Below are 24,205 nucleotides of genomic sequence, written 5' to 3' on the forward strand. Positions count from 1 at the left end.
CCTCTCTCCGATTGATGTGGAAGCAGGAAACAGCCTGCATCACATTTGAAACCACAACTATATCTAGGTTGAACACAATTACGGAAATATTTTAACTGCTAATTGAAATTTTCTCCATTATATTCATCGATGTTTGCAATCTCTATACTCGGTCAATGGTTACATCGTTAGCGTTAAAGAGGAAAACCTTTTGTATCTCTGCCCAAAAGTATTAAGCATTTTTGGCGGGAAACTTGTCATTCTATACAGTACAACAGGAATTTCACATTTGTCATTGACGATATCTATAGCTATAGTATGTTGAGAAATGATGGGAAGGAATATCTAAACATCCCTGGATTTTGGCAGGTTTCATATTCTATTGTATATGCACGATTTACAATTTGAAAAAAATACATATCAACATCAAATTGGCTCGTCAAGGTCCAGTCGTTTGGACCTTAGAACCCTGAGCGTATAGGGTCCTTCTAAATTCATTGGCTATTTCCCTTTTACCACATTTATGAATTCCTTCTATGTTCTAGGTACAAGCTCATTTTCATGCTGTCGTCTAACCAAAATGATGGTGAACCACAGTGACGCCATTTTGTCGGTTGTGTGAACTTGTGAAGGGCTTACATGTATCAAACAGTTGCTGCATGCAGTGTTACAAAATGTTTTAAAGAGCGTCCTGACGTACTGACTGTAAACTTTTTCCAAATATTTTCAGCCACCATTTATCTTGACATCTTCATAAGGTTTACCAGTAAAACGACAGGAAAAATGAATATATTATGAGTGATTTCGGAGACAAGGAGCCCGGGTAGCTCCAAATGGGAGAATCTATCACAATATAACACATTCGCCCGTCACATTGATAGAATACACCTCCATCATGTGAGCTGGTGGACATTTTCGAGCTCAAATTTTGACCCGCTTCCTCTCGCTTGAGCGCCAGGGTCTCTCACTTTCTGAAGAGGTAGCTGGTGACACTGAACCCTACAGCTCTCGATGGTCAAGCCTAATTGGTTGAAAGTTTTCTGCGAGTTCGGGAAACGGTGAATCATGCGTGATGTTATACTGTTTCCAGTTGGAAAGCTGTCGATCTATCATTTCCCTCAGACATTCTTAATGGAAAACAATTGGCTGTAAAGACTGGTTGGCTGGCAGCGTTCTTGGATGAGTTTCGATTGCATCTTTTTCCAAGATTTGCTGCTACCTTTAATTTGATGTTACGTTTCATCATTTTCGATGTTTTCCAGCACCTCGGTACCGTTCGCCGCGTCGGTCACGGCCGGGTTGCTGACCGGGGTGTTCCCGCCGTATCTGGTCACGGGAGCGCTGCTGAACTGGACTTTCCGAGAGCGTTTCCTCACCCACCTAGCAGAGTGCGACCTCTCCATGTCTATTGCTCTTTGTTCCTCTGAGATAACTGTCCGTGGGGGAAAATAAGTAGAAACAAAATGGGGATATATGAATATACGAGTCTGTATGTATGTATGTGCACGCTTTAATACATTTATGCAGTATTCACAATGGACCATTCCGACCATTACATTCTGTCCAATCGTAAAAGTCGCTGTATTTATGGCACTTCCGGACTCAGTATTTTATAGTTTGCTACAATATTGTACACTGATTTTGTGTTTCTATGTATATATAAATGTTTCGTGTTGTTGAAATGTAATAAATGAAATGAAATGAAAAATGCCTACCCAACCGTCACTGAAACATTCATTTTGACAATCTTTTAAAGCTGTATGTCTGCTGAACGCACAGAGCCAAATGATTACGATTAATCATAACAAACAGAACCAGGATATTTAACCTTTAAAGAATATAATCCAACCAAATCTTTTTCTACTCCAATTCTCCTTTTGTGTCTCTCTCCCACACATCACACACACACACACACACACACACACACACCTTTTTTTTTTCATTAAACCATTCTTGTCACGCGTGAATGAATATAAACCGACACTCCCTGACCGTACCGTTCTGAGTTGGCAGAGTATTACGAGTTGCTGTTTCCACGTGCCTGAGTTGTGACACGTCGAAGTTGCGGGTGAACTCGTTGTTGAGGCAGTCATGTAGACTTTCCCCGGTCTGACAAGGCTCGGGCCGGTAAGGTATTGGCTTGAATCTGTCGAAGAAGAAGAAATTAATATAACAATGACAGATTTTACAGCACCAAACACATGTAAAGAAAATTATGTCAATTTGGACCCTTTAACTTGGTTTAGTGTGAAACGTCAAGTTCAATGTACTTTGACTGCCAAGGAGCCCACTTCATGATTACACGACACCTACAATAACTACAGTTACTATGGCAACGCTAAAACTGCTCTCACGCCAGTTGATTGAATGCACCAGGCTGCCTCCATATGGGGTCATTAACAAATTGCAATTGTTGCCGAGAGTTTTGTTAAAATTCTTCCAAACCTGAAACTTGGTTTGCTAGCAGAACATGCCATAGACAGAAAGATCCGTCTGTCCGGAGGAGTCTTTTTTTTGACGTTATCGCTCTCCTCCGTATTTAAAGGAAGGGATCCGTGAAGCCAGACGCAGTCTCCGCAGAACATTTCCCCGACGACCAGATACAGACCGATCTTTCGGTCAAAACATGCCACAGACAAGGTATGCTATCACCCAGAATCCTCAATTTTTAGATTTGTCATTGATGACTTTCTTTCTAGCTTGTTTCTAAGCAATTTCAGCCGACATTATATGACATTGGTAAAGTGATTGACATAATACACTACGCAATTGAATCATTTTATATAGTTCCCCCCCCCCCCCACACACACACACACAAAAGAAGTCATAAAAATAAAGAACTTTGACCTTACACCTGTCGTTATAATGCTTTGTGTACACAATCTCACTTGGAATGTTGTTACAAGAAGTTTGGAGAAAATGTCATATCAACAAGATACAATGCGTAGTCATCCTTTTCCGCATCATGCCATTGAGGCCGGTGGTGTTTCTTTTTCTTTCCTTTTCCTTCTTTTTTTTTAAACTTTGATGTATGTTCCTATCCACTCCTATAAAGACTATTGGCTAAGACCCATCCATGGTTTGCCCTACGTTCATCTGCAGGTGGTCATCTTATAGCTAAGCTGTAAGTGGGAAAGGGTCATCATAGTTGAACTTTTGGTATCCATTTTTTTTTTTATTTGCCTACCTGTTTATTCAATGATTCTGAGCTGCTCAGAAATGTCCCCCAAGTGTTATTGTGCAAAATGAAACGCCACAACCCCCTGCCAAGAATAATCCTAGTTACGCTCATGATTGCGATGAATACAAGCTGATTTCAACAACTTCATTCTCTGCCAATCCTGTGGGGATATGGTGGCGTTCTTCTCCTCTGCGCCTGAGTACGCCACCTGTCGCGCCACCAATAGGGTATAGGAAGAGTAGAATGAAAGCCCTGAAACGCTGGAAGCCGTCACCCTTAATGAGTCGTTCTTCACTCAAAAACCGTGTTTGCATCGCATTCCTGCAATCCGTATTGATCCCGAAGGAGAAAAAAAGGAAAAAAATCTATCGAGCGAAGAACCATATTGTGCGTGTTAGAGTGTAAAGATTTTGTCCGCTTCTTTCCAAGATGGGAAGAGCTGGTCAAAAGAAGTCCAAAGACCATTCGCTTTGGCTATTCATTCAATTCGAAGGAAATTGGACCAGGCTTGACAATAAGAGCTAATCGACAGGTGACTTGAGTGACCAGTGAACTAAGATGTCCTCTTGTGTTTAGCCGTATACACACGTATGGTATACACTTTGAAGTAGCAGTGACAGGACCTATTAAAACCAGAGAAAAAACCCACGTGGATATAATATTATGTGGTCAGTGTAAACATGATTATGTACAATAGGCCCTACATGATCATGATGACGGGCAATTCATAACAACCTAAAAGTATAACTTTAACATGTAATGTGGCTGTAGCATTGATAATAAGACAGAGAAGTGTGTTTTTATTGTGTTTATTCAGCTGAGAATAAACTCACTTAAATTTCTCCTTAGGTCCGTGTCATCGGCTTATAAGAGTTTGGCTTCATAGAATTCCGCTTTGTCAACTAACGTCGACAAATGGATGAGAATGTTTGTTTTCATACCTTATTCATTATTCCATGTAGACCACGAAAATAAGGGTGATTCAATGTAATGTTGATGTTTGTACATACTGTTTTGTTAGCCAGCACTGCATGCGTGCAAGTAATATCATTCCATGCAGGCTTTAAAGTTCACTGCCAAGTACGTGTCGAGTGCTATTCGATGATACACGGGCATTGGTATATAGGCCAAACATGTTGATTTTATGATTCGTGTATCGTCATTTATAATCACCAGTTCAGTTTACTTCCGCGATCAAGGTACATACGCTGCTCTGCATAAATTCCTCAATAATATAATGATACTCTCTATCATGCAGCATGATGTTCATGTTAACGTGTGCCTACAGTGTTAATTGCAACCTTAATTCTAATCCCTGCAAGCTGCATAACTTATTTTGAGAGGACACTCCTATGATTGCGTAAATTCGTCGATTTGTTTATAGAAATATTACAGTTTTGATGCCGCGGCCATCAGAAGACCGTTATAGTTGCTGATGATTTTTATGCCTGCGAATCAGTCAGTAGGCAGTTCGCCAGAAAATAAGGAATTTCAGTATTCTTTCGGGGGAAAAAAAGAAATGTTCTACATGTTAAGTGCGTTACATTTTAAAATTCTTACTACAAACTAGTAGCTCTCCTCCTCCTTCCTCTTTCCCTACAGTACAATCCCTCTCGTGAAAGTGTATAAGTCATGGGTAATATAGCTATTGTGTGGAGAGATGCGAGGTCGTGGTAAAAACGTATGACGAAAAGAAAGCAAGAAAGTGCAACAACAAAAAAGAACTATGATGTAAGTAACAACCGTCGACGTCATAATCAGTTGAGGATAATTGAGGAGAGGTAAATTGAGGAGGGCATTCTAGAGGCGAACAACACTGCCTATACCAAGGGGTAAGTGATGCCTTCTTTCTGCCTATATAAAGAGCGTCTCCCCCTTGAACGTCAACTTGAACGCCAACTAACCACGAAGAAATCGCTCAAAAATGAATTCATCACAGCTGTGTAGGACATGACTGTGTTTAGTAGCTCCATGGTAGAACTCTGACCTTTGCAACCCGTGTACAGCGTGTCAAGTTTTCGGGCAGGGGAGTTGGGGAGGGCAGGGTACAGGAATGAAAGGTTTCACCTGAGAACGGTCTGTCGGCCAGGATAATCGTTGTGATTTATGAATATCTTACGTGCGTGTTGCCACTTGACCTGGCGATCCCGATCATGCTTATATAAGTGAGTATTTTCCTGGCTGGATTACATCTCGTCGAGTATAACATAGCACACCAAATGTGATGGGAATGAGTTAAGCCGACGTTTATTCATAGAGCTCCATAGTTTATCAATGACAGTGGCAGTGTGCTAGGTTTAAGGTCCAAGACTTATTTTTTTTTTTAAATGTGTTTTCGTTTGTTTGGTTTCCTTTTTGTCTTCCCCTCTCCTGTCCATTCATTTGATACTGAGGCAATACTATTCTAAACTATGACTGTAGCACATTACAGTTGATATCTATCTACTTATATGCTCAACATGCCATCGAGGGTGGGGTTTTGTTTTGCTATGATTTTTTTTTGTTCTGTTATAAGAAACAAATGTTTTGTGAAAAACATCCAGATTTGGGCAGATCTTATCTTTTCAATATTCATTTTCAAGGTGGTCAATGCTCAAGAACAACTCGACGGTCAGAAATATTACTGATAACCCGTTCTACTGCTGCATAGGTCATCATTGATAATAGCCTTTTGCAATGGATGGAGTATTAATTTTCTTACCACGATCTATCACACTTTAGCATAACAAAGATCTCTTTAGCGCAGTCTGCTGCGGTGTTCTGAAACGGAAATTAAAGAGAAGGCTGTAAATAGTTTCCATGAAGAGGAATGAAGGTCCTAAAAAATATACGTCATGCAAACGTCATACAATTACCACTGTTATGAAACTAGTACGACTTTTGAGATTGCAACACCTTTCAAAGATAATTATGTTTCATGCTACATTTATACTTACTTAGATCTATCAGTATATCCATTGGCAGTGAAAGCGGTTCGAGCTCTCCTCACGCCGGGCTTGGCGGGATCGGTACGTTGAAGACTCCAGAAGCTAGGCGGGCAGCTCTGTCTGTGTCGGGACACCAAGCGCGCCTCCCGCTCCGCCATGGTAACCGTAGACGCGGAGAGCGCCCAACGTCTGCCCCCGCTGTGCCACGGTGGCGGTCTGGACAGGCGATTCGCCGCTAGCGTATACTCCCTGGCTATCAGCAGCCGTGTTTGCTGCTCTCGTAGAGTCAACAGATCCATTTTTATAGGGTTTCCGTGACGCTCACTCCTTCTAAAATCCTCCCTCGTTTTCCTCACCTACGTCACATTTGAAAAGATTTGAGTGCATTAAAGATACGCTGTGATGAAAGGGCAAATCCTCTGGGCATACACATTTAGCTTTCCATGCTCGACGGAGTAAACACCTTGGGGTTCATTCGTCTGATAAATCCACGACAGGAGTGGAAGCCGTTGTTGTTCCTGTTTTTTTCTTCTTCTGGTTTTCAGTGTCAATCTGCGGGGACAAAAGCGTGAAGAATTGATAACAATGCGAAGCCAATTCAGTTGCCACCTAGGGGGTGTTATGTTTAATAACGTGAAGACCCTCTGATCATCGCAAGGCAGGCAAAACATCGAAGAACATCGCTCCACAGATAAGGATGTGATGAGATGGGATCCATGGGGTAGAGCGTGTTGATGATTGCTTGCATCCAAACGTATTATTTGCTTTGATGCGGCGAGTTTTCCACTCAAGTGTTCAATGCCCCGCGCCGGAGCTCGAGGGGGAAAGTCGTCACGGCGGGTTGCTTGTTTGTAGCTCTAATGACAACACAAAGATGTGTGTCCATGTGGGGATAGCGGGTGGGCCAACACAATAGCCATTTAGCTCGGAACACACGATAGGGACAGGCGATTTCTCCTTGAAGAAATCGATATTTAGCCAACAACGATCGCTGGGGGCATTCAATATGGCATTCTTTATTCTAGAAACTATGTTCCCCACATGATGAACCCTCATATCAAGAGAGGAGGGGGGGGGGAGTAAATATTAAATTTCAAAATGAACGTTGGCATGCAAGTACTCACTCTCCTCTTCTTCTTCTTTTCTATCTTCGGGCAACCAGAAGATAAAAACCTCGCTATCAGATAAAAGAAATAGAACAAAATAAAACAAAACAAAATTTAGTAAGTAGGACGACATCAGACGAACAGAATGGAAGTTACATTACTAGTATAATATTGTGAATGAAATGAGATAGTCTTGGATGATAAAGTTTCGCTTCATTTTGTTCTTTTTTTATTTTTTTAAAGTATATATAACGAAACAGTGATTAAAGGAGCAACCGAACAATGTAGATGAAACTGATAATGCCATCACCTTATGCAACTCATCTATTTAATTTGCATACAAAATGCTGTGGAAAGACACGTTTTTGGTGGAAAATTCGTAATTACAACCCCCTCATCTTAAAAAACCCCAGAGATTACGTGAAAACGGGTGTACAGGTGTATGGAAGACTTGCAAGATGAAGGCATCATCATCACCGCTATCTCCTTCTCTATCTCTGTCTCTATCTCTATCTCTATCTCTATCTCTATCTCTATCTCTATCTCTATCTCTATCTCTATCTCTATCTCTATCTCTATCTCTATCTCTATCTCTATCTCTATCTCTATCTCTATCTCTATCTCTGTCTCTGTCTCTGTCTCTGTCTCTGTCTCTGTCTCTGTATCTATCTCTATCACTATCTCTATCTCTATCTCTATATCTATCTCTATCTCTATCTCTATCTCTATCTCAATCTCAATCTCTCTCTATCTCTATCTCTATCTCTATCTCTATCTCTATCTCTATCTCTATCTCTATCTCTATCTCTATATCTATCTCTATCTCTATCTCTATCTCTATCTCTATCTCTATCTCTATCTCTATCTCTATCTCTATCTCTATCTCTATCTCTATCTCTATCTCTCTCTGTCTCCATCTCCATCTCCATCTCCATCTCCATCTCCATCTCCATCTCCATCTCTATCTAAAGCATGATGTTCTGACACATTCTGAGAGACAGAGAAAGACGAGGTCTCTATCTAAATTTAAGAAAAGTTAAGATGTTTCTTGTCACTTTGTTTGTTTTTTTTTTCGTTTAGACTTAGGGGGATCATTGTCATATGAACAAAATATTTTTAATTAGTGCAGAGATGTATGAGGACAGTTGTGAACGAACTTACATGTAAATCAGTATAGTTATATCACAATCAATCAGATGGCCATGACGGTCAATATTTTGTGCTAAGGTTTTCTCGTGTCACGTGCTCTTCTGTTTTGACTTGGGGTAAAGATGGGAAGTGAGACTAACCAGCCCTTTTCCATTTTTTTTTTCAATTTCTTGTTGTTGCTGTTGTTGTCTCTCTGTCTCCCTTCTAATTCTTGACTCTTGCAGCTCCGCCCTTTATGACATGTGCATTTTATTCTTGACTCAATTTGCTCGCTCCATCAATCACAAATGTCGCCCTCTTGTGCATAGTTGCCGCTACTGTTCTACCCTTGTTTTTGTGAGTGCATGCGTGAACCTATGACACGAATATCACCCACCATACAAGTAAACTTATCAAGAATACCTAATTCTTTTTTTCATGATATACATGAATGGATGAATGGATGACTATTGAGTACAGTGTGTATAGATTGATAGTTATTATGGCATTCAATGTGCACGTAATTATGCAAGACATTATGTACTTATATTTTCGTTTATACATGTAGGAATGTAGTATTTGTGTGTGTTTGTTTGTGCGTGTGTGTATGTAAAGGGGTGGGTTAATTGCAAGGTACACCTGCCGTTGTTTCATGTATGTTTACGTTCCCAGAATTATAGTGTGGACTCAATATCATATTAGTGTATGGATTTTCATTTTTCACTCACACTATTGTTTCCTGAAAGGAATCAATGTTAGAATTAAATTTGAATTGAAGAGTTTATCAGGTAGGGATATTTTGATCATGGATATTTCTAAAGTGACAGCACAATCAAATTGTTAAAACTCTTGCATGCTTTGCTTCAGGGTTTTCATCTATAATTGAACATTATAATCCAGCTATTTCAGCAGAGTTTGTTTAAAGAAAAGAAAACGAGACATCATAACACTAGACATGAATGACATGCAGATCAGTCAATGATTAACTGAAATAACTTGACTTATTTGAAAAATGAAGAAATAAAAAAAAAAACCAGACATACAGTTCCAATATAAGTTAGGTAGAGTAGAATCGTAGAACGTCTACATTAAAAACTAACAGAAATGCTTACAAAAGGCGGCAACACGAATCCCTCATGAAGTGGAGCGTGGGTTGAGGGCAGACGTGCGTAGTGCATTATGTCATATCCATTCTGCCTAATATTCTCCCGCCATAAAAGATCACATTCCTCTCTCATATTACCTATCTATTGTCCATGTACCTGTCTGTCTGTGTGCATGTCTGTACGTGCCAGTATCTCTCTCACGAGATATCGTTTGCAATCTATTTCAATGATGTCTGCCAGTTTTTGAGTGCAATCACAATACTCGCCTCTCTATAGCTTTCCATGGCTAAGTCTGATAACTTTCTCGTCATTTCTCATAACCTTTCAAATGATTTGACATTATCGCACCAGCAAAGTTCCATGCTATCAAATTGCTGGATCATTGATATGTAATCTTAGCTATATAATCTTGGCTATATATATATATATATATATATATATATATATATATATATATATATATATATGTATGTATATATATATATATATATATATATATATATATATATATATATATGTATATATATATATATATATATATATATATATATATATATATATATATATATATATATATATATATATATATATATATATATGTTGTGTGCGCGTATGTGTGTGAACTCTATGTTTCTCTCTCTATCTCTATGTCTATCATCGCTTTTCATTTGATCTTCTCATTTTAGGTACTAGTATGTCACAGTGAGCAATTTGAAGTCTTCACCGCGTATTTCACTGGAAAAAAAAAGAGTTTCAAGATTGCTTTTGTTGTTCCTGTTGTTGTTAACTCAGTATTCTGTTGTGCCTGGTGTTAACAGAGCTTGCACAGAATTTCCAACCACCTTCGTAACCGGTCACGCCTAGAAGAAAAACAAGGTAAGATTTATGGAAACGATATGCCTTCATCATCGGTATCAATATTGCCTCATTTCAAGTGTTTCATTATCTCACAAACGTTCAATCATCTTCTCAAATGTATGTGAAAGATCACCAAATTTCATACTAAACGTGGACGTTTGCGTAAAACAGGTGAGCAGGCTGGTTCTGTTTACCTCGTGTGACTAATCGGAAATCGGAAGACAGATAAGAACTTTATGAGTATCATACAATCATGCGATGTTTGTCGACAGTATTTGCTGTCTTCTGAACGGAAACAAACTTACGAAAGTCATCGTTGCAATGACATCAATTTCTTCGAATTTCACTGTCATGTGGTAGGCTGATAAACTTTTGGCTGTCTTGTATAAAATATTATTGCTTTTAATGTTATTTCAAAGAAGAAAAAATTGAACAAATTTATATACATGTCAGTGGAGGCTTGTTGGACAATAATTTCGTCATTCTTTTAATTTGCATACTAGTACAATAAGTGACCAATGTCCATGTTTCGTTGCAACTTTAAAGTCTAATGTGTTCCACTTTATGTCGGAATGATTTCTAACCTCTTTTATCATATCATTGTCGTTCTGTATGCTTGTTGTTGTTTTTTTTTTGTAATGTGCCGTTGCATGACCTGAACATGACGTAGCATTTCATTTGAAAGAGACTGTGCATTAAGAATGAGACAATGACAAGGTCCTGTGAGGTTTGTCTGTCTGTTTGTCTACGTGTTTGTTTGTTTGTTGTTCAGTTCTCTTCTTCCTCTTATAGATGGCTTAAAAAGTTTTCTGTTTTGTTGTTCTGGATTTGTTTTTCAACATCAACCATGTCTACTAACTTTCAGCGCGAGGCGGTATACGTGACAGATCGTTGTAGATGTATGCTAAATACTGCCCTCTATTGATGACTCTCAGATAACGAGAGCCAACGTACACCACTGACCTCTACTCAGTGACGTACACCGACGATACACTGGCGATGATGTCGTTCACACACTCAACAAACAGAAGTAACCGCATGTGTGATGGTTCGACAGCCAGACAACTGGCACAGACTGACTTTATAATATGCCGCATGGCACGTAATACGTTATTCTTATCGCCAAGAGACGAGTTCTTTGCTCTAGCATTTGTTGTTATGTTTTGTATTATTTTCCTTCATTTATCGTCCTTTCCGCAAGAAGGTGGTAATGTTTGTGCGTCAGGCATTGTGCTTTCCTTGAACCAACCTCGTCCGGAATGCCCTGTGCATCTTGCATGACATTGTTTAGTCCTGAGTGACAGTAGATCATCATTTTGTAAATATGTTTCTCTGCTCGCACAAGGTGCTTTTTGCTCACACGTTTTTGTTTTTCTTCTGGTTTCTTTCTTTCTTTTTTTGTGATCAGAAAAGGTTTTTTCGGGACATTGATCACATTCAACTTTTTTTTTCTCGAAAACCTTAAGCAATAAACCTTGCCCTCCTACAACTCCCGATCCAGCTCCCATAGACGTGTTTGACTAAGATGCACAGCTTTCAATATCGTCACGTTTGATACAGCGTTTGTTACTTGTTTGTTTCTTGTACTCTCTAAAAAAAATCGAGTGAAAATATTCACTCTTAAAAGAGTGAATACAAAAAAGAGTGAATTTAGAGTGAAATTGGAGTGAATTTTGAGTGAAAATGTTCATTTTCACTCATTTTGGAGTGACCTCAGGGATCACTCGAAGATTTTGGAGTGATCCCTGAGGTCACTCTAAAACGAGTGAAAATGAACATTTTCACTCAAAATTCACTCCATTTTCACTCTAAATTCTCTCTTTTTTTATATTCACTCTTTTAGGAGTGAATATTTTCACTCGATTTTTTTTAGAGAGTATTTTTTGCAAATAACAAAACATCAAGAGTTATCAGGTATACTATACACTACGCCATCTCTCTCCCACACGCATACACACAAACACACAAACACAGATACATTGCATAGATGGATAGATAGATGGATGTAGATCTCGAAATAGATAATGTGGATATCAAAGAATTATCCTCAGGCAAAGTTGATTTTCACGTCTTGAACTTGACAAAAAAATAAAGGAAAACAAAACATGGCACCAGCATTCATTATTCATTTTATAAACCCTTCGGGGACATCGCGGTGGAATGTCATGACAGAATGGAGTTGGTTAAGATTGATGATGGGTTTATCTCTGTCGACTATCTATTTCTTCTCCTGTCATTCTCCTTTCATGCAAATCCAATTTATCTCAGATGACGATAGGTATATCATATTAGCAGTAAGCTCAAGGACGGATATGTCAAAATGATAAAAATGTAATATAATGTCATGTAAGCAAAACTGCGCGAAGAAAGTGCGAGAGACCAAGGAGGTAGTAGCCTCCTCACTCCTTGGAGAGATGAACTTGTCCAGTAAAGGCATAAAAGCTCCATATGAAAATTGTCACTGCTGATCTTACAGGGAAACATCACGCTCTCTCTATATTTTGATAGCTAGCGATCACTTGACATTGGCAGCATTAAAGCTGTGATGACGTCATAGCAGTCAATCCACGCTTGAAATGTAACATGCTCATTATTAACTAAGGGTTGTTGTTTTTTAGTTGTTGTTGGAAAATGACTCGTTAACTAAGGCCTAGGAAAGACTCATATCATTATCTCACATGTGATCTGGGGGTGTTTCATAAAGCTGTTCGTCAAAGTTACGAGCAACTTACGAGCGACTGGTGATCAGTTCTTGTGCTGAATTATGGAAATTCTGATAAGTATAACACATCAGAACTGATCACCAGTCGCTCGTAAGTTGTTCGTAACTTTACGAACAGCTTTATGAAACAGGGCCCAGATTACATTTTCCCTAAATGGTAGAGAGAATCGGAACTTGCGTCTAAGACAATATTATTGCAGTGAGCGAGGTACTGAGTAATACTGAAGTACTTGGGGCAGATTGGTTCTTGCCCCCCAATTATACCATGGAAACTACAAGTATATTGTGTCGTACCGAATAGACATGAAAACGACAGTGTCTTTTTCACATCGGAAAAGAGATATAAACTTGTAGAGGAATTTACAAGAACACTGTCTATGTTTCGATTCATTTAGAGGACAGAACGAAATTCCAGGGCAAAGTGGCAGACTCATTTTGACAATATGCACACATCCACTTCCGTAATTCGCTGACAACTCTCTCGAAAATGCTTCATAACATGAATTTCTCATAAATTAATTTGTTGATTCTTCTTGAAAACAAGATTATTTGAACCAAGGACCTCGCATACCGTAAATTACAATCTTACAAAACAGTATACAACACTGCATGTATACACTTTTTAAACCGTTTTTCAGCTACTGACGTGACCTCAGATGTGATCAAGTCTGTAGCATTCTGTCACATTTTGATTGAGTCATTTCGGTTAGTATCATTTGACACCACAATGCACAAGATGAAATAAAGGAGAAAATACGAAGAAGATGATTTGATCGAGACAGCAATATACAAGGAAGATAAAAACTTAAAGCAAACCTGATACAAAGAAACGTAATTTGAACTGATTGCAATTTTCAGTATGAATTGAAGAAAACGAGTTTTAATAGTTCAAATTGACAATTCGACCTTGTAGCTGATGCGAATCTTTACGAGTAACAAAGTTTCCTTTTTTACTTTATTTGGTAGAAAAACTACAGATGTACTTATGAATAGTATGAAGATTCTGACACAGGGCACAAAAAGTATTCGTCAAGTTTGGAAACCTTATGCATAATGATTCCTCTTCTGTTTGTTTAATAATTGGTATTTAAAAGAGTTTCACCCAGGTGTTCAGATTTCGACAAGACTAGTCTTAACCGATTTCATTCAATTATTATGTATATCATCATAGTTATAATTACGTTAGTCAGTGCATTTGCATTCAACCGTGGACCTTGGATGAAGACCTGGTAGTAATCAAGACAAAGAACAACAACATTTCTCTTTTTAAAAGGAAATGCACAGCAAACCGAAATACTGGAACCAGTTCTTAGAATTGTATGATTATGAAGATTAGCGACATTGTCATTTTCTATTTCTGTGTAAGTTTCCGTTTGGGTCACGCATCCTTTCAGTATACCGAGTAATTATGCAAATGCACATACGAGCAAAGAGCGTGCAGGGATGGAGTTGACGCCTATCTCCAGCCCGTGGGCGTTCTACCCTTTGCGCCGGCTCGCCTGGGAGATAAATGGCTTTGCTTCACACCCTGTAGAAGCTTTGAATCTCATTCCATTTTGGTATTGGTGATTCATTCGTTGGCCTCGTGCTCACTTGAAGTTCGAGTGCACCCACCTGTAATGGCTCACACGATGTAAGAGATATTCAGCTATCCACAGTCACCCAGTAATAAAAACAGAATGCGTGATCATCTTGCAGTACTTCTTTCCCTGTCGATGTCTTGCGGGAAACGCTATGTAAAAACAAAAACAACACCCAAAGTTATATCAGAATATTGTATTGTATTAGAGGTCTCACCACTCACAAATTATTCTCGTGTTAGAGATTCTTTTTTTTTTAAATCAAGGATAAAAAGATTTGATATCTTTCTTGTTTCATACCTAAATAAACCAATGGACGTTTTACACCTCAGATCTCAACTGTGCACTTTTTCTCTATCTCTGCTGAAGCTCCTCTCAGAGGTTCTTAAAGGGGAAATCCAGTTCAAATATAAGTTGGTCTGATAAGAAAGAGTAAAATGTTACGAATTCATTGGTATGATTTTGATCAAAATCGGCTGAAAAATGAAGAAGTTGTGACGTTTTAAAGTTTTGCTAATTTTTCAGGAAACAGTTCTAGAAAGGTCAAGATGAATATGCAAATGGCAAAGCGAGCATGTCATACCCTCACAACTTGCCGTATAGTTTGTACATAAAATTTTGAAATTTCCAGTTTTTCATTCAAAAATGCAATTATGCCTGAGGCTCAAATCCTCATATATTCTGGAGTTATCTAAACAGGAATAACATCATGTTTCAGACTTCAATGACAGAAACATTGAATTTTCCTCACTTTTTTACACGGTCAATGGAGAATTGTGTGGTTATGACATGGTCAGCTCACTCATTTGCATTTCATATCCTTTGTACAAAAACTGTTTTTGCATGAATTAGCAAAACTTCAAAATTTCATAACTTCCTTATTTTTCATCCAATCTCAGTCAAAATTTTACCGCTGAACTCGTATGATCTTACTCTTTTTTTTAATCAGACTATAACTTATCTTTTGGACTGGATTTCCCCTTTAAAGGAAGATCATGGTTTCAGTAAAAAAATTGTATCTGTTTTAGAAACATTGATTGTCCTTCTGAACTCATAATGGAACGACATGTCCAGCCACTCAGTGAGTTGTATTTTGGAAAGGAATATACCCTCATCAAGCTAAGCTATTGTTTGTGCGTGTGAGTATGTGTCTGTGTGTCTGTGTGTGTGTGTTTGCATTTATGTGTTTGTTTGATTGTTTGTTTGTTTAGTAAAGACCGGAAAAGTTGGTTAGTTGGTTGAGTTGTTGTTTGTTTTTTTGTGGGGGAGCAAGCTGGTATTAGTGCTTATTTTCTTTCTTTTTTAAAGAATTTCCGATTCCTTTAAAGTGATCGGGCCCGGCTGGTCCAGTGCTGCTTCAATACGCACATGAGGCCTTTCGCGGTGTAAACGGTACTGTCAGTTAGATTGCCTGCCCTGCGACATGGCGTTGATTGGCGCCCTCTGTTGACGCATCGCAATGATTACTGTTTTGATCCGATCAACTTGCGAGACGATTACTAGTATAAAATTTGAAAGTTTTCACAAGTTTTCACCGAAAAGTGACATCGGTCACAAACACAAACGAAAATATTAGCTGGAGGTGTCGTGGCTGAGTGGATGAGAGCGCTCGTCCGTGAACGACATGAGCGTAGTATAATGGTTCGTGGGTTTGAGCCCATGCCAAGCCCGACAAGTTTGCCCTTCGACAAGGCATTTTGTCCACATTGCTGCTCTCCACCCGGGACTATAAATGGGTACCCGGTAGGATGAGAAAGTTCATGTTGGTTGGTCAGCATGGGCGCGCTTGTAAAATGCTGCGACTGGCTGGAACGCTCCCCAGGGAGTGAAGAGTGAGCACTGTCAGTGCTGGCTGGAAATGATGTGTCCTGTGACCGGGGTAATAATAGTAAAGCCAGGGAGGTAGAAAGCCACCTCCCTGGTAAAACGCATTGAGATACTTAACAAGTGTGAAATGCACTAAATAAAAACCAGTTATTATTATCATTGCTATTATTATTATCATTATTATTATTATTATTACTATTATTATCATTGTTATCATCATTGTTATCATTATTATTATTATTATTATTATTATCATTATCATCATCATCATCATCATCATTATTATTAGCTGAGGTAAAGTTTCACCAAATCAAAAACTCTTCCATTGGTTTGTCATCACAAAATATCATAAAAATCATGTTGTATGGTTGATAATTCCGCAACTACGACCCTTTTCCTCTATGTCATTGGACAAGATGTTTTTACCCACCATGTCCTTCTCGACCCAGGTTTACAAATGTGTACCTGGCAACGCCGGGGTAATAGTAATGGTAGGGCCTTCTAGTAGAGCAGTGGTAACACTGAGGAGGATACCCTCATGACCCTGGATTAAAAAAGACCGTAATATTATTTGACTACTGTACTTCTATATTTAAAGCAACTTCAGATACATCTATTGTACGCTAAATCAGTGCACACTTCCAACCACTGTCATACACTATAGGCCACATATTATGCAGGTTTTGTTCGATGGCAAGAAGCCATTTTGCCAAAAGAGAGAAAATGGAAAGGAGAAAATGTAAATTAGCCCAATGTGACATAATTTCTTTTTTTTCCACGTTTTCCTTAATCTGTATAGATTAAAAATACACCATCCATCTACAAATGTCACGTTGCATGCCTAAAGCTAGGCAAGACTGTTCTTTGACAGGTTATAGTTTGCAAAAACATTTTAACACACACACAGACATGCACGCACACACATTGTATGAGAACACACACACGCAGGAATTAGCACTTGATGTTATCATTTATGGTATTTTTCTTCCTCTTTTTTTCATACTTTTTTGTTATTTGAGATTAATTCTCTTGATATTGAGTGGAATGAATAGGCATGTTTGCCTTCCATAACGAAAGAGCGGAAGATTTTACATTGCGATAACAGCATACGAAGCCAAGCGCATTAGGCTTAGAAAATATTCGTTCAAGGGTACCAAAGGCTATATAAAAAGACATCGGTGCATTGAATATCAGCGGACCAATTGTGTCAAGGACAGACATCCCTGGGACATTCAAGGTGACGCTGACAGGACTGACGATTCTATGGTTTTCATCCTACTCATATCAACCCACAGGGATCAGACCTGTGTCGTCATAATGGGCATTGATATTCTCATTCTGTCGTAACATTCGCGAAGTCGACTATCGCTCAACACAGCAAAGATCGTAAACTCCCCTTTAATTCCGTTACGAATAGATATCAACAAACTTGATCGATGTTGTGTTGTTGTTGCCCTTTCATGACGAATGAGCTGCGGTAGTGGTGAATATTGTTGCTATCATCATCATCATCGATCATTATCATAATCATTACTACCAATTCTATTCTTATTATCAGCTGACACGCAATATTCATGACATTGAAAGGAATGCGGTTGTTATTAACATCCAAATGAGCAAACATTTGAGGTTCTACGAAAAACCACATTTGGGTCATGTTTAGTGATTGATCAAACATTAGGGCTCCAAGAAGGAACCCATTCGTCTCATTTTAATTGATCAGTGGAATTGTTGCAGGTTTACAAAAGAGTATTAACTCAACAGGAAATGTATTTCCGAAAGTTTACAAATAAATCTCTTTTCTCTACATCTCATCTACCCACATTCTTATTGGTCCTCCATTCCTCCAGGCAGTGTTCAAGGCCTAGTGTAGGTGTGCAAACAGGAGGGGTAAAAAAGGCGACTTTTTGAAACCCGCCAAAGTGACTTAGGAGACAAGTTTTACTCCCGCCATCTCGTCCAAAACAAGGCAAGCTCCAATGAGTCGCTTTCCCAGCTGTTCTTAGTCTAGTTCTGGACCCTTTTTATCGATTCTTTTTTCGCCGACTACACGCGTTAGGCCGAGTGGTGGCGCGATCCCGAGAACTGCGCAACCGAGAAAAAGCTGTTCCCTGCGCAGGTAACTCTGTCCGTCCGTGGCTTCCCGTGGCTGACAGCACTTTTTGGTTCTCCGTTTGGTGTGATCCCGCCTGGCAAACTGTATAAACCGTTAAACCGCACAGTGCTCTCAACATTTTGGCACAGAATTATTGCCAAGTACAGAGACATCATAAAACCATTCTCAATGAAGTTTACCAATCGCCTCACGATCGGCAAATCGCGTTGGTCTATGTGCTTGACCAACTGTTACTGCCAGCATGTAGCTTGCCAGTCATATCCTACTGTCCTTTATTTACCTACTTTTGCTAAGAAATAAGCTAGAAAATGTCTCCAGCATGATTCTCAATTGTTTGTTTGTTTGTTTGTTTTCAAAAAGTTTGTTCTTTGTCCCTTTTATTAAAGATGCACACACACTATATCATATTTGCATGCCGAACATTATATACTGAAAGTTGAAGCTAATTCAATAATAATAATAATAATAATAATAATAATAATTATAATAATAATAATAATAATAATAATAATAATAATAATAATAATAATAATAAGTTCTTAGAACGCATTATACCATAAGATTAATGAAAACAAAATCTATCACATATTTCTCTATCTACACCTGTAATTGACAATCAAAAAGGTGAGTTTTTAACACAGGTTTCAATTAAATAATTCATTTTAACACAGATTATGCTCGCGCTGTCATGCGCCACTGAGAACTTTTTCACCTTGGCCTTTGACCTTGGTGAGAAAAAAAAACGCCCTTGGGCAAATCATGCAATTAATTTCGTAAAGTGCATACGAGATCATCGCCATGCACTTTGCACAGATGTGCGTGCATGTATTATAATATGCATGTATTATGTATACATATATAATATAATTGACAAAAAAAATTTACATCTATACGTTATATCATGTAATCTTGTATTACTGTCTTTTGTACGTTTACGATATAGGTCGTCAATGTCGTTAATCAGCTATTGACGATTATAGTTTTTTCCATGTGTTTTGAAAATGTATGGGGAAAATTATCTAGGGCTATATAGGAATAAAAAGGGGTGACGATTCTCCAATTTAGTCAGTGCTTGTATGCTTCGCTGTGACATCGTAATTCGTGTGTTGGTGGCTTTCCCAGTCAAGTCAACAGCAGAACAAACTTGGCAATGCTGGCCTATATAGCTGCTCCTGAAAAAGTTTATTGACCGATTTTCGCAAAGGATTTTAATACGTCCGTCTCTCAGCCTTAAAAAATCTGTTTGGGAATGAAGATATCGCCAGATTGCCTTGCCGATTAAATGCGATTAATTTGTCGTCAAAACAAATCTAATCAAATGCATAATCTTGTTACATCACCTTGCTATCTGGGACTAAGATCTTGTTTCCGTAAACACGACACCGAGATATATCCTACGCCACTCACAAGACTTACTGTGGTTGCCCTCATTCACCCAGCGTTCATCAGTTTTGTATATAATCTCACAGTAATGCAGCAACCCTCGAGCATGTTTGAATGCATAACGTCAGGAAAATATTTCTCTTGGCAACAATTTGTCTATCTTTACTTTACTGTCAAATTAAAGGATTATCTTTCTTACATATTCAAGCAGCAAGCCAAAGAAGACAGTGAGCCATTGTATTTCATTCAATTAATTTTCATACGACAAACGAAGATATGAAGATAGGTTGTGAACCTCATAAGCCAGGCAATAAATAAGACCAAAGTGTGAAAATAAGAAACTGTTGAAACGAAAAAAATGGTGAATTCGATCTCCTCTTACTATGAAATAAAATAAGCCATTAAAAAGACATCTGGGCATACGAGGATACATTGGAAACCTATTTGATGGCAAAACTTTGACAATTTGAATAATCACTGAACGAAGACTAACTATTTAAGACATTCAAACCTAAGTCTGTGTCCGGACATATTAGTACAACTTCCTCACAGCTTTAAGAAGACATTTGAGATTTAATGCCCTTATTTTTTCCCCTTCTTTGTGCGTAAATCTGGAAAAAAAATCTCTTAGTCCCACCCCATCGATAGAGGATACATTAATCATCTACTCTGAAGTCTAAACACAATGAAGTCAGTCAGTTTTTCATAAACTAAATATTTCTAACAAAAGCTGCATCACAGCACCTTTGATGAAAACAGTTCGTTATTTATTTTTCTTTCTTTTCTTCTTTCTCAAATCTCTCTCAAAACTTCCGAACATTGACACGTTACCCAATTCACGGAGGAATTCAAAGAAAACAAAAGATTTGACGTCATTCTTCGTCAAAGTATGAATACACCAGACAGCTTCTCCTGTGGCAGACGGTTGTGGCGGACAATGCGCGCATCATGATGGGACCATTGTTATTCTTTTGACTTCGATGCTCTCTTCACCCAGCTTTCAATCCTGACAGTATTGTACATCCCTAGCAACTATGCAGCGTGGGTCCCTTCCTATACAAGGCTGTTGCGGTAGTTACACATCAAACACTTACACACACTTACACACACACAAACACACACTTACATCACACACGCACACACACAAACACACACTAAATTATATACACATACATAGTTATACAGAGACATAACATTATATGTTACATCAGTATTTATCTTTATGATACGTAACACGGTAACGGTAACCATAAAGATCGTTTTTACTATTTTCACACCATATACATTTGCACAGAGAATATATAAGTTTGCTGTGCTGCTATGATAACAAAATTAAAGGATTATACTTGATTTCTCTTATAATTATAACCTCTTGTCATCATCAGTTGTATTCGTCACTATTTTCGTGATTACCATTTTCATTATTTTATTGTCCCCAATGTGATAGAAACCTTTACTGGGATTTCCAAAGTACAGCAACCAAACCATTGACATGCACGAAAAAACGGCGATAGACGTGAGTTACATCCAGTTACAGGCGAGGACAGCGAGTTTGACATGTAAACAGGTACATAAGAATGCAACTCAGAAAGAACTCATGTATCTACATACCATGCAGAGATTAGGTCATACATATCTAAGACAAGAAATGGCTCAAATGTTTACAAATACTCATCTGTTGTCTCTTTTTTTTAAAAACATGAATAGATGTCTAAAACATCTAAAACATCAAATATTTATACAATATTATACAATTAAAATAAGAAAATAATATGCTCCATGCTCGTGGCGTGGTTGTCTGTTTTGAGAACAAATTTCCCACGCTTAGCAGCTCGGACTGCCTATAATAAAAAGTCAACGAGCACACATCGTTCAGACACGCTGTTCACTCTATGAATACCAATGAGAAAAGCCCTTATGAGTGACGATAAACGCTATGATAGTTTGTTAATGGCCTATATCAATATGAGCACTGGCGTAAAAGTCGGCAAACTTCTGAGGAGTCGCGTTATAAAAAGAGAAAACTAGGAGAGAAAAAGACCACTTAAATTATACCAAGTACCATAGAGATCGGTGCCAGGTGTAAATATTGTCCGAGATGTAAGATGTTTCGAGCACGGGAAGCAAACATGAGAAGGGCCAACTTTGGGGTCTGGAACACAATCACTGGTGGAACTCAAATTAAGTCGCGCGGAAATCAAACTGACTTAAAACACTAAACAAAATAGTTTCGCCCTGAATACCAAGTGGTAAAATATGAAGAGTACCGAAGGGACTGCAAACAGACAGAAGAGTACAAGAAAAACACAAACCACACAGACACACACACACCGACAGACAGACACACACACACACACACACACACACACACACACACACACACACCACAGACACACACACCGACAGACAGACAGACACACACACACGCACCACACAGACACAGACACACACACGCACCACACAGACACAGACACACACACCGACAGACAGACAGACAGACAGACAGACACACACACACACACACACACACACACATACACGCCGAGGTGGCAATTTTAATTTGGCTGTCATCGCTCCATTGGCTTATTTCGATGTGTATGATATGAAGAATTCAAATTATTCAAGAAAGAAATGTTGTAATGCTAACCTTTCAAAGCACAAAGGAAGAAACTGATAATACATGTTTATTCAACTCAAAGTATTCAATTTTCAAATCAATTCATTTGTTTAGTTTATGCTGCTCTGTGACGTCTGTCGATGAGAGAACTGATAATCAAAAAGACGTTAAAAGTCATGTGACAAGAAATACGAAGACAACAATGATCTTGTGAGTAGGAATGATGACAGATTATTTTCCAAAGGATTTAGCCCCCATAAAAGGCACATACGTGACGTCTGCAAATCTTGGCAATGCCTAGAATGTTTTGGTGTCAATCATTACATTTAGACAGTTCCATGAAATAAATAAGTAATACTACCGCAAACCCTTTACAGGAACAGATAATGAATATGATTATGCAAAGTTCTGATTGATTCGTAGACAAAGTCGTGAGTTTTTACGTTCTGTGAATACAATGGCTGATAGACTCAGGGAGATGGTTCCTGATAGACCGGGTCTGCAATGTATTCAGATTTTATTCATGCTTTGTTCACAAAACTTGTCGGAGGTTTGCCCCACTTATAGCTATAACTTGGCGAATCCCTGCCTATGGGATTTACTATGCTTACTGAGTAATGGAAGGAAGCAGATGAATGAAATGCTTCGTTACCATGGTTACTAGGTTGCTGGAAAAGAAACGCCCATAAATTATAACAAATTAAAGTCTATTGCCTATGTCGTTTGAGGGCCTGTTTGAGTCGTATTAAGACATCCACTCTTACCCAACTCAACAGTCCATGGACGATGGATATCCAGCTAGAAGTTTGAGATGAAAACCCTGACATCCTTGTACTCATTTATCAAAGAAATCTTAGAAACTATGTATACTGCTGTTCTGTAACTATTGATTCCGTGCGAGCCGTGAGATCTAATACTTGACTTTGAGTTAATTTCGTTTCCCAGCGCATTTACTTCACCCAATGGCTGGTTTTTCCCGTGAGTCCGAGTAGCTAAAAAAATTATACAATTACAAACAAAACATTTTACACATAATAGAGCAAACAAGAGAGTGAAAGCCAAATATACATATTTATAGAATAGAAACAAAAGGAAACTAAATTGATTGAAATTTACCAAACGTAATCAGAAAAAAAAAGAAAAATAGAAATTATGCAGTCTAACAGTTTAAAGCAATGGATTTCTATATGATTTTTTTTTCTAAATTAGGGACAATAATTTCCTTAAAATGTGCAGTCATCCGTGAGCTAGTGTCAGAGCTATGAACCGAAAACTAATACAGGTGCATCGATACTATCTGTCTTTTAACAAAAAACATTCCACCTTCTTTCTTTTCCCTCCCCCTCTTCTCTCGAGCAAGTCGCCCACCATGTTTATTACTCAGATATATAAAATCACTTTGTTTGCCTAAAGTGCTGCCAGGCTCGTCACATCTTGCTCGAGCTCTACCACTTCTGCATGTCTTAAACATCTCTTCATTTTCTTTCATTTGAGGTTTTTCTGCGTGTGTGGGTGTGTGTGTGTGTGCGTGTGTGTCTGTGTGTGTATGTGTGTGTGTGTGTGTGTGTGTGTGTGTGTGTGTGTGTGCGTGCGTGCGTACAATTTACATTTAATGTCAAGCAAACAAAGTGTACATGAGTTAAATGTACGGATGTTTATACAGTGGTTCGGCAGA

At 38.5% G+C, this 24,205-nt stretch overlaps 1 protein-coding gene across 1 annotated transcript; it reads right to left on the reverse strand.

Annotated features, from left to right (window-relative positions):
- Positions 1-1,211: 1,211 nt before the first annotated feature.
- Positions 1,212-6,386, reverse strand: LOC139745132 (uncharacterized). The gene is made up of 3 exons (XM_071655552.1): positions 6,097-6,386; positions 1,977-2,125; positions 1,212-1,411 (listed from the first exon to the last, which is right to left on the reverse strand). The coding sequence occupies exons 1-3, from the start codon at positions 6,384-6,386 to the stop codon at positions 1,212-1,214; spliced, it is 639 nt and encodes a 212-aa protein (XP_071511653.1).
- Positions 6,387-24,205: the final 17,819 nt, after the last annotated feature.

Source organism: Diadema antillarum, unplaced genomic scaffold (genome assembly GCF_040938485.1).
Source record: "Diadema antillarum isolate AM-2024a unplaced genomic scaffold, OU_Dant_1.0 seq00001234_RagTag, whole genome shotgun sequence".
NCBI classification, from domain to species: Eukaryota; Metazoa; Echinodermata; class Echinoidea; order Diadematoida; family Diadematidae; genus Diadema; species Diadema antillarum.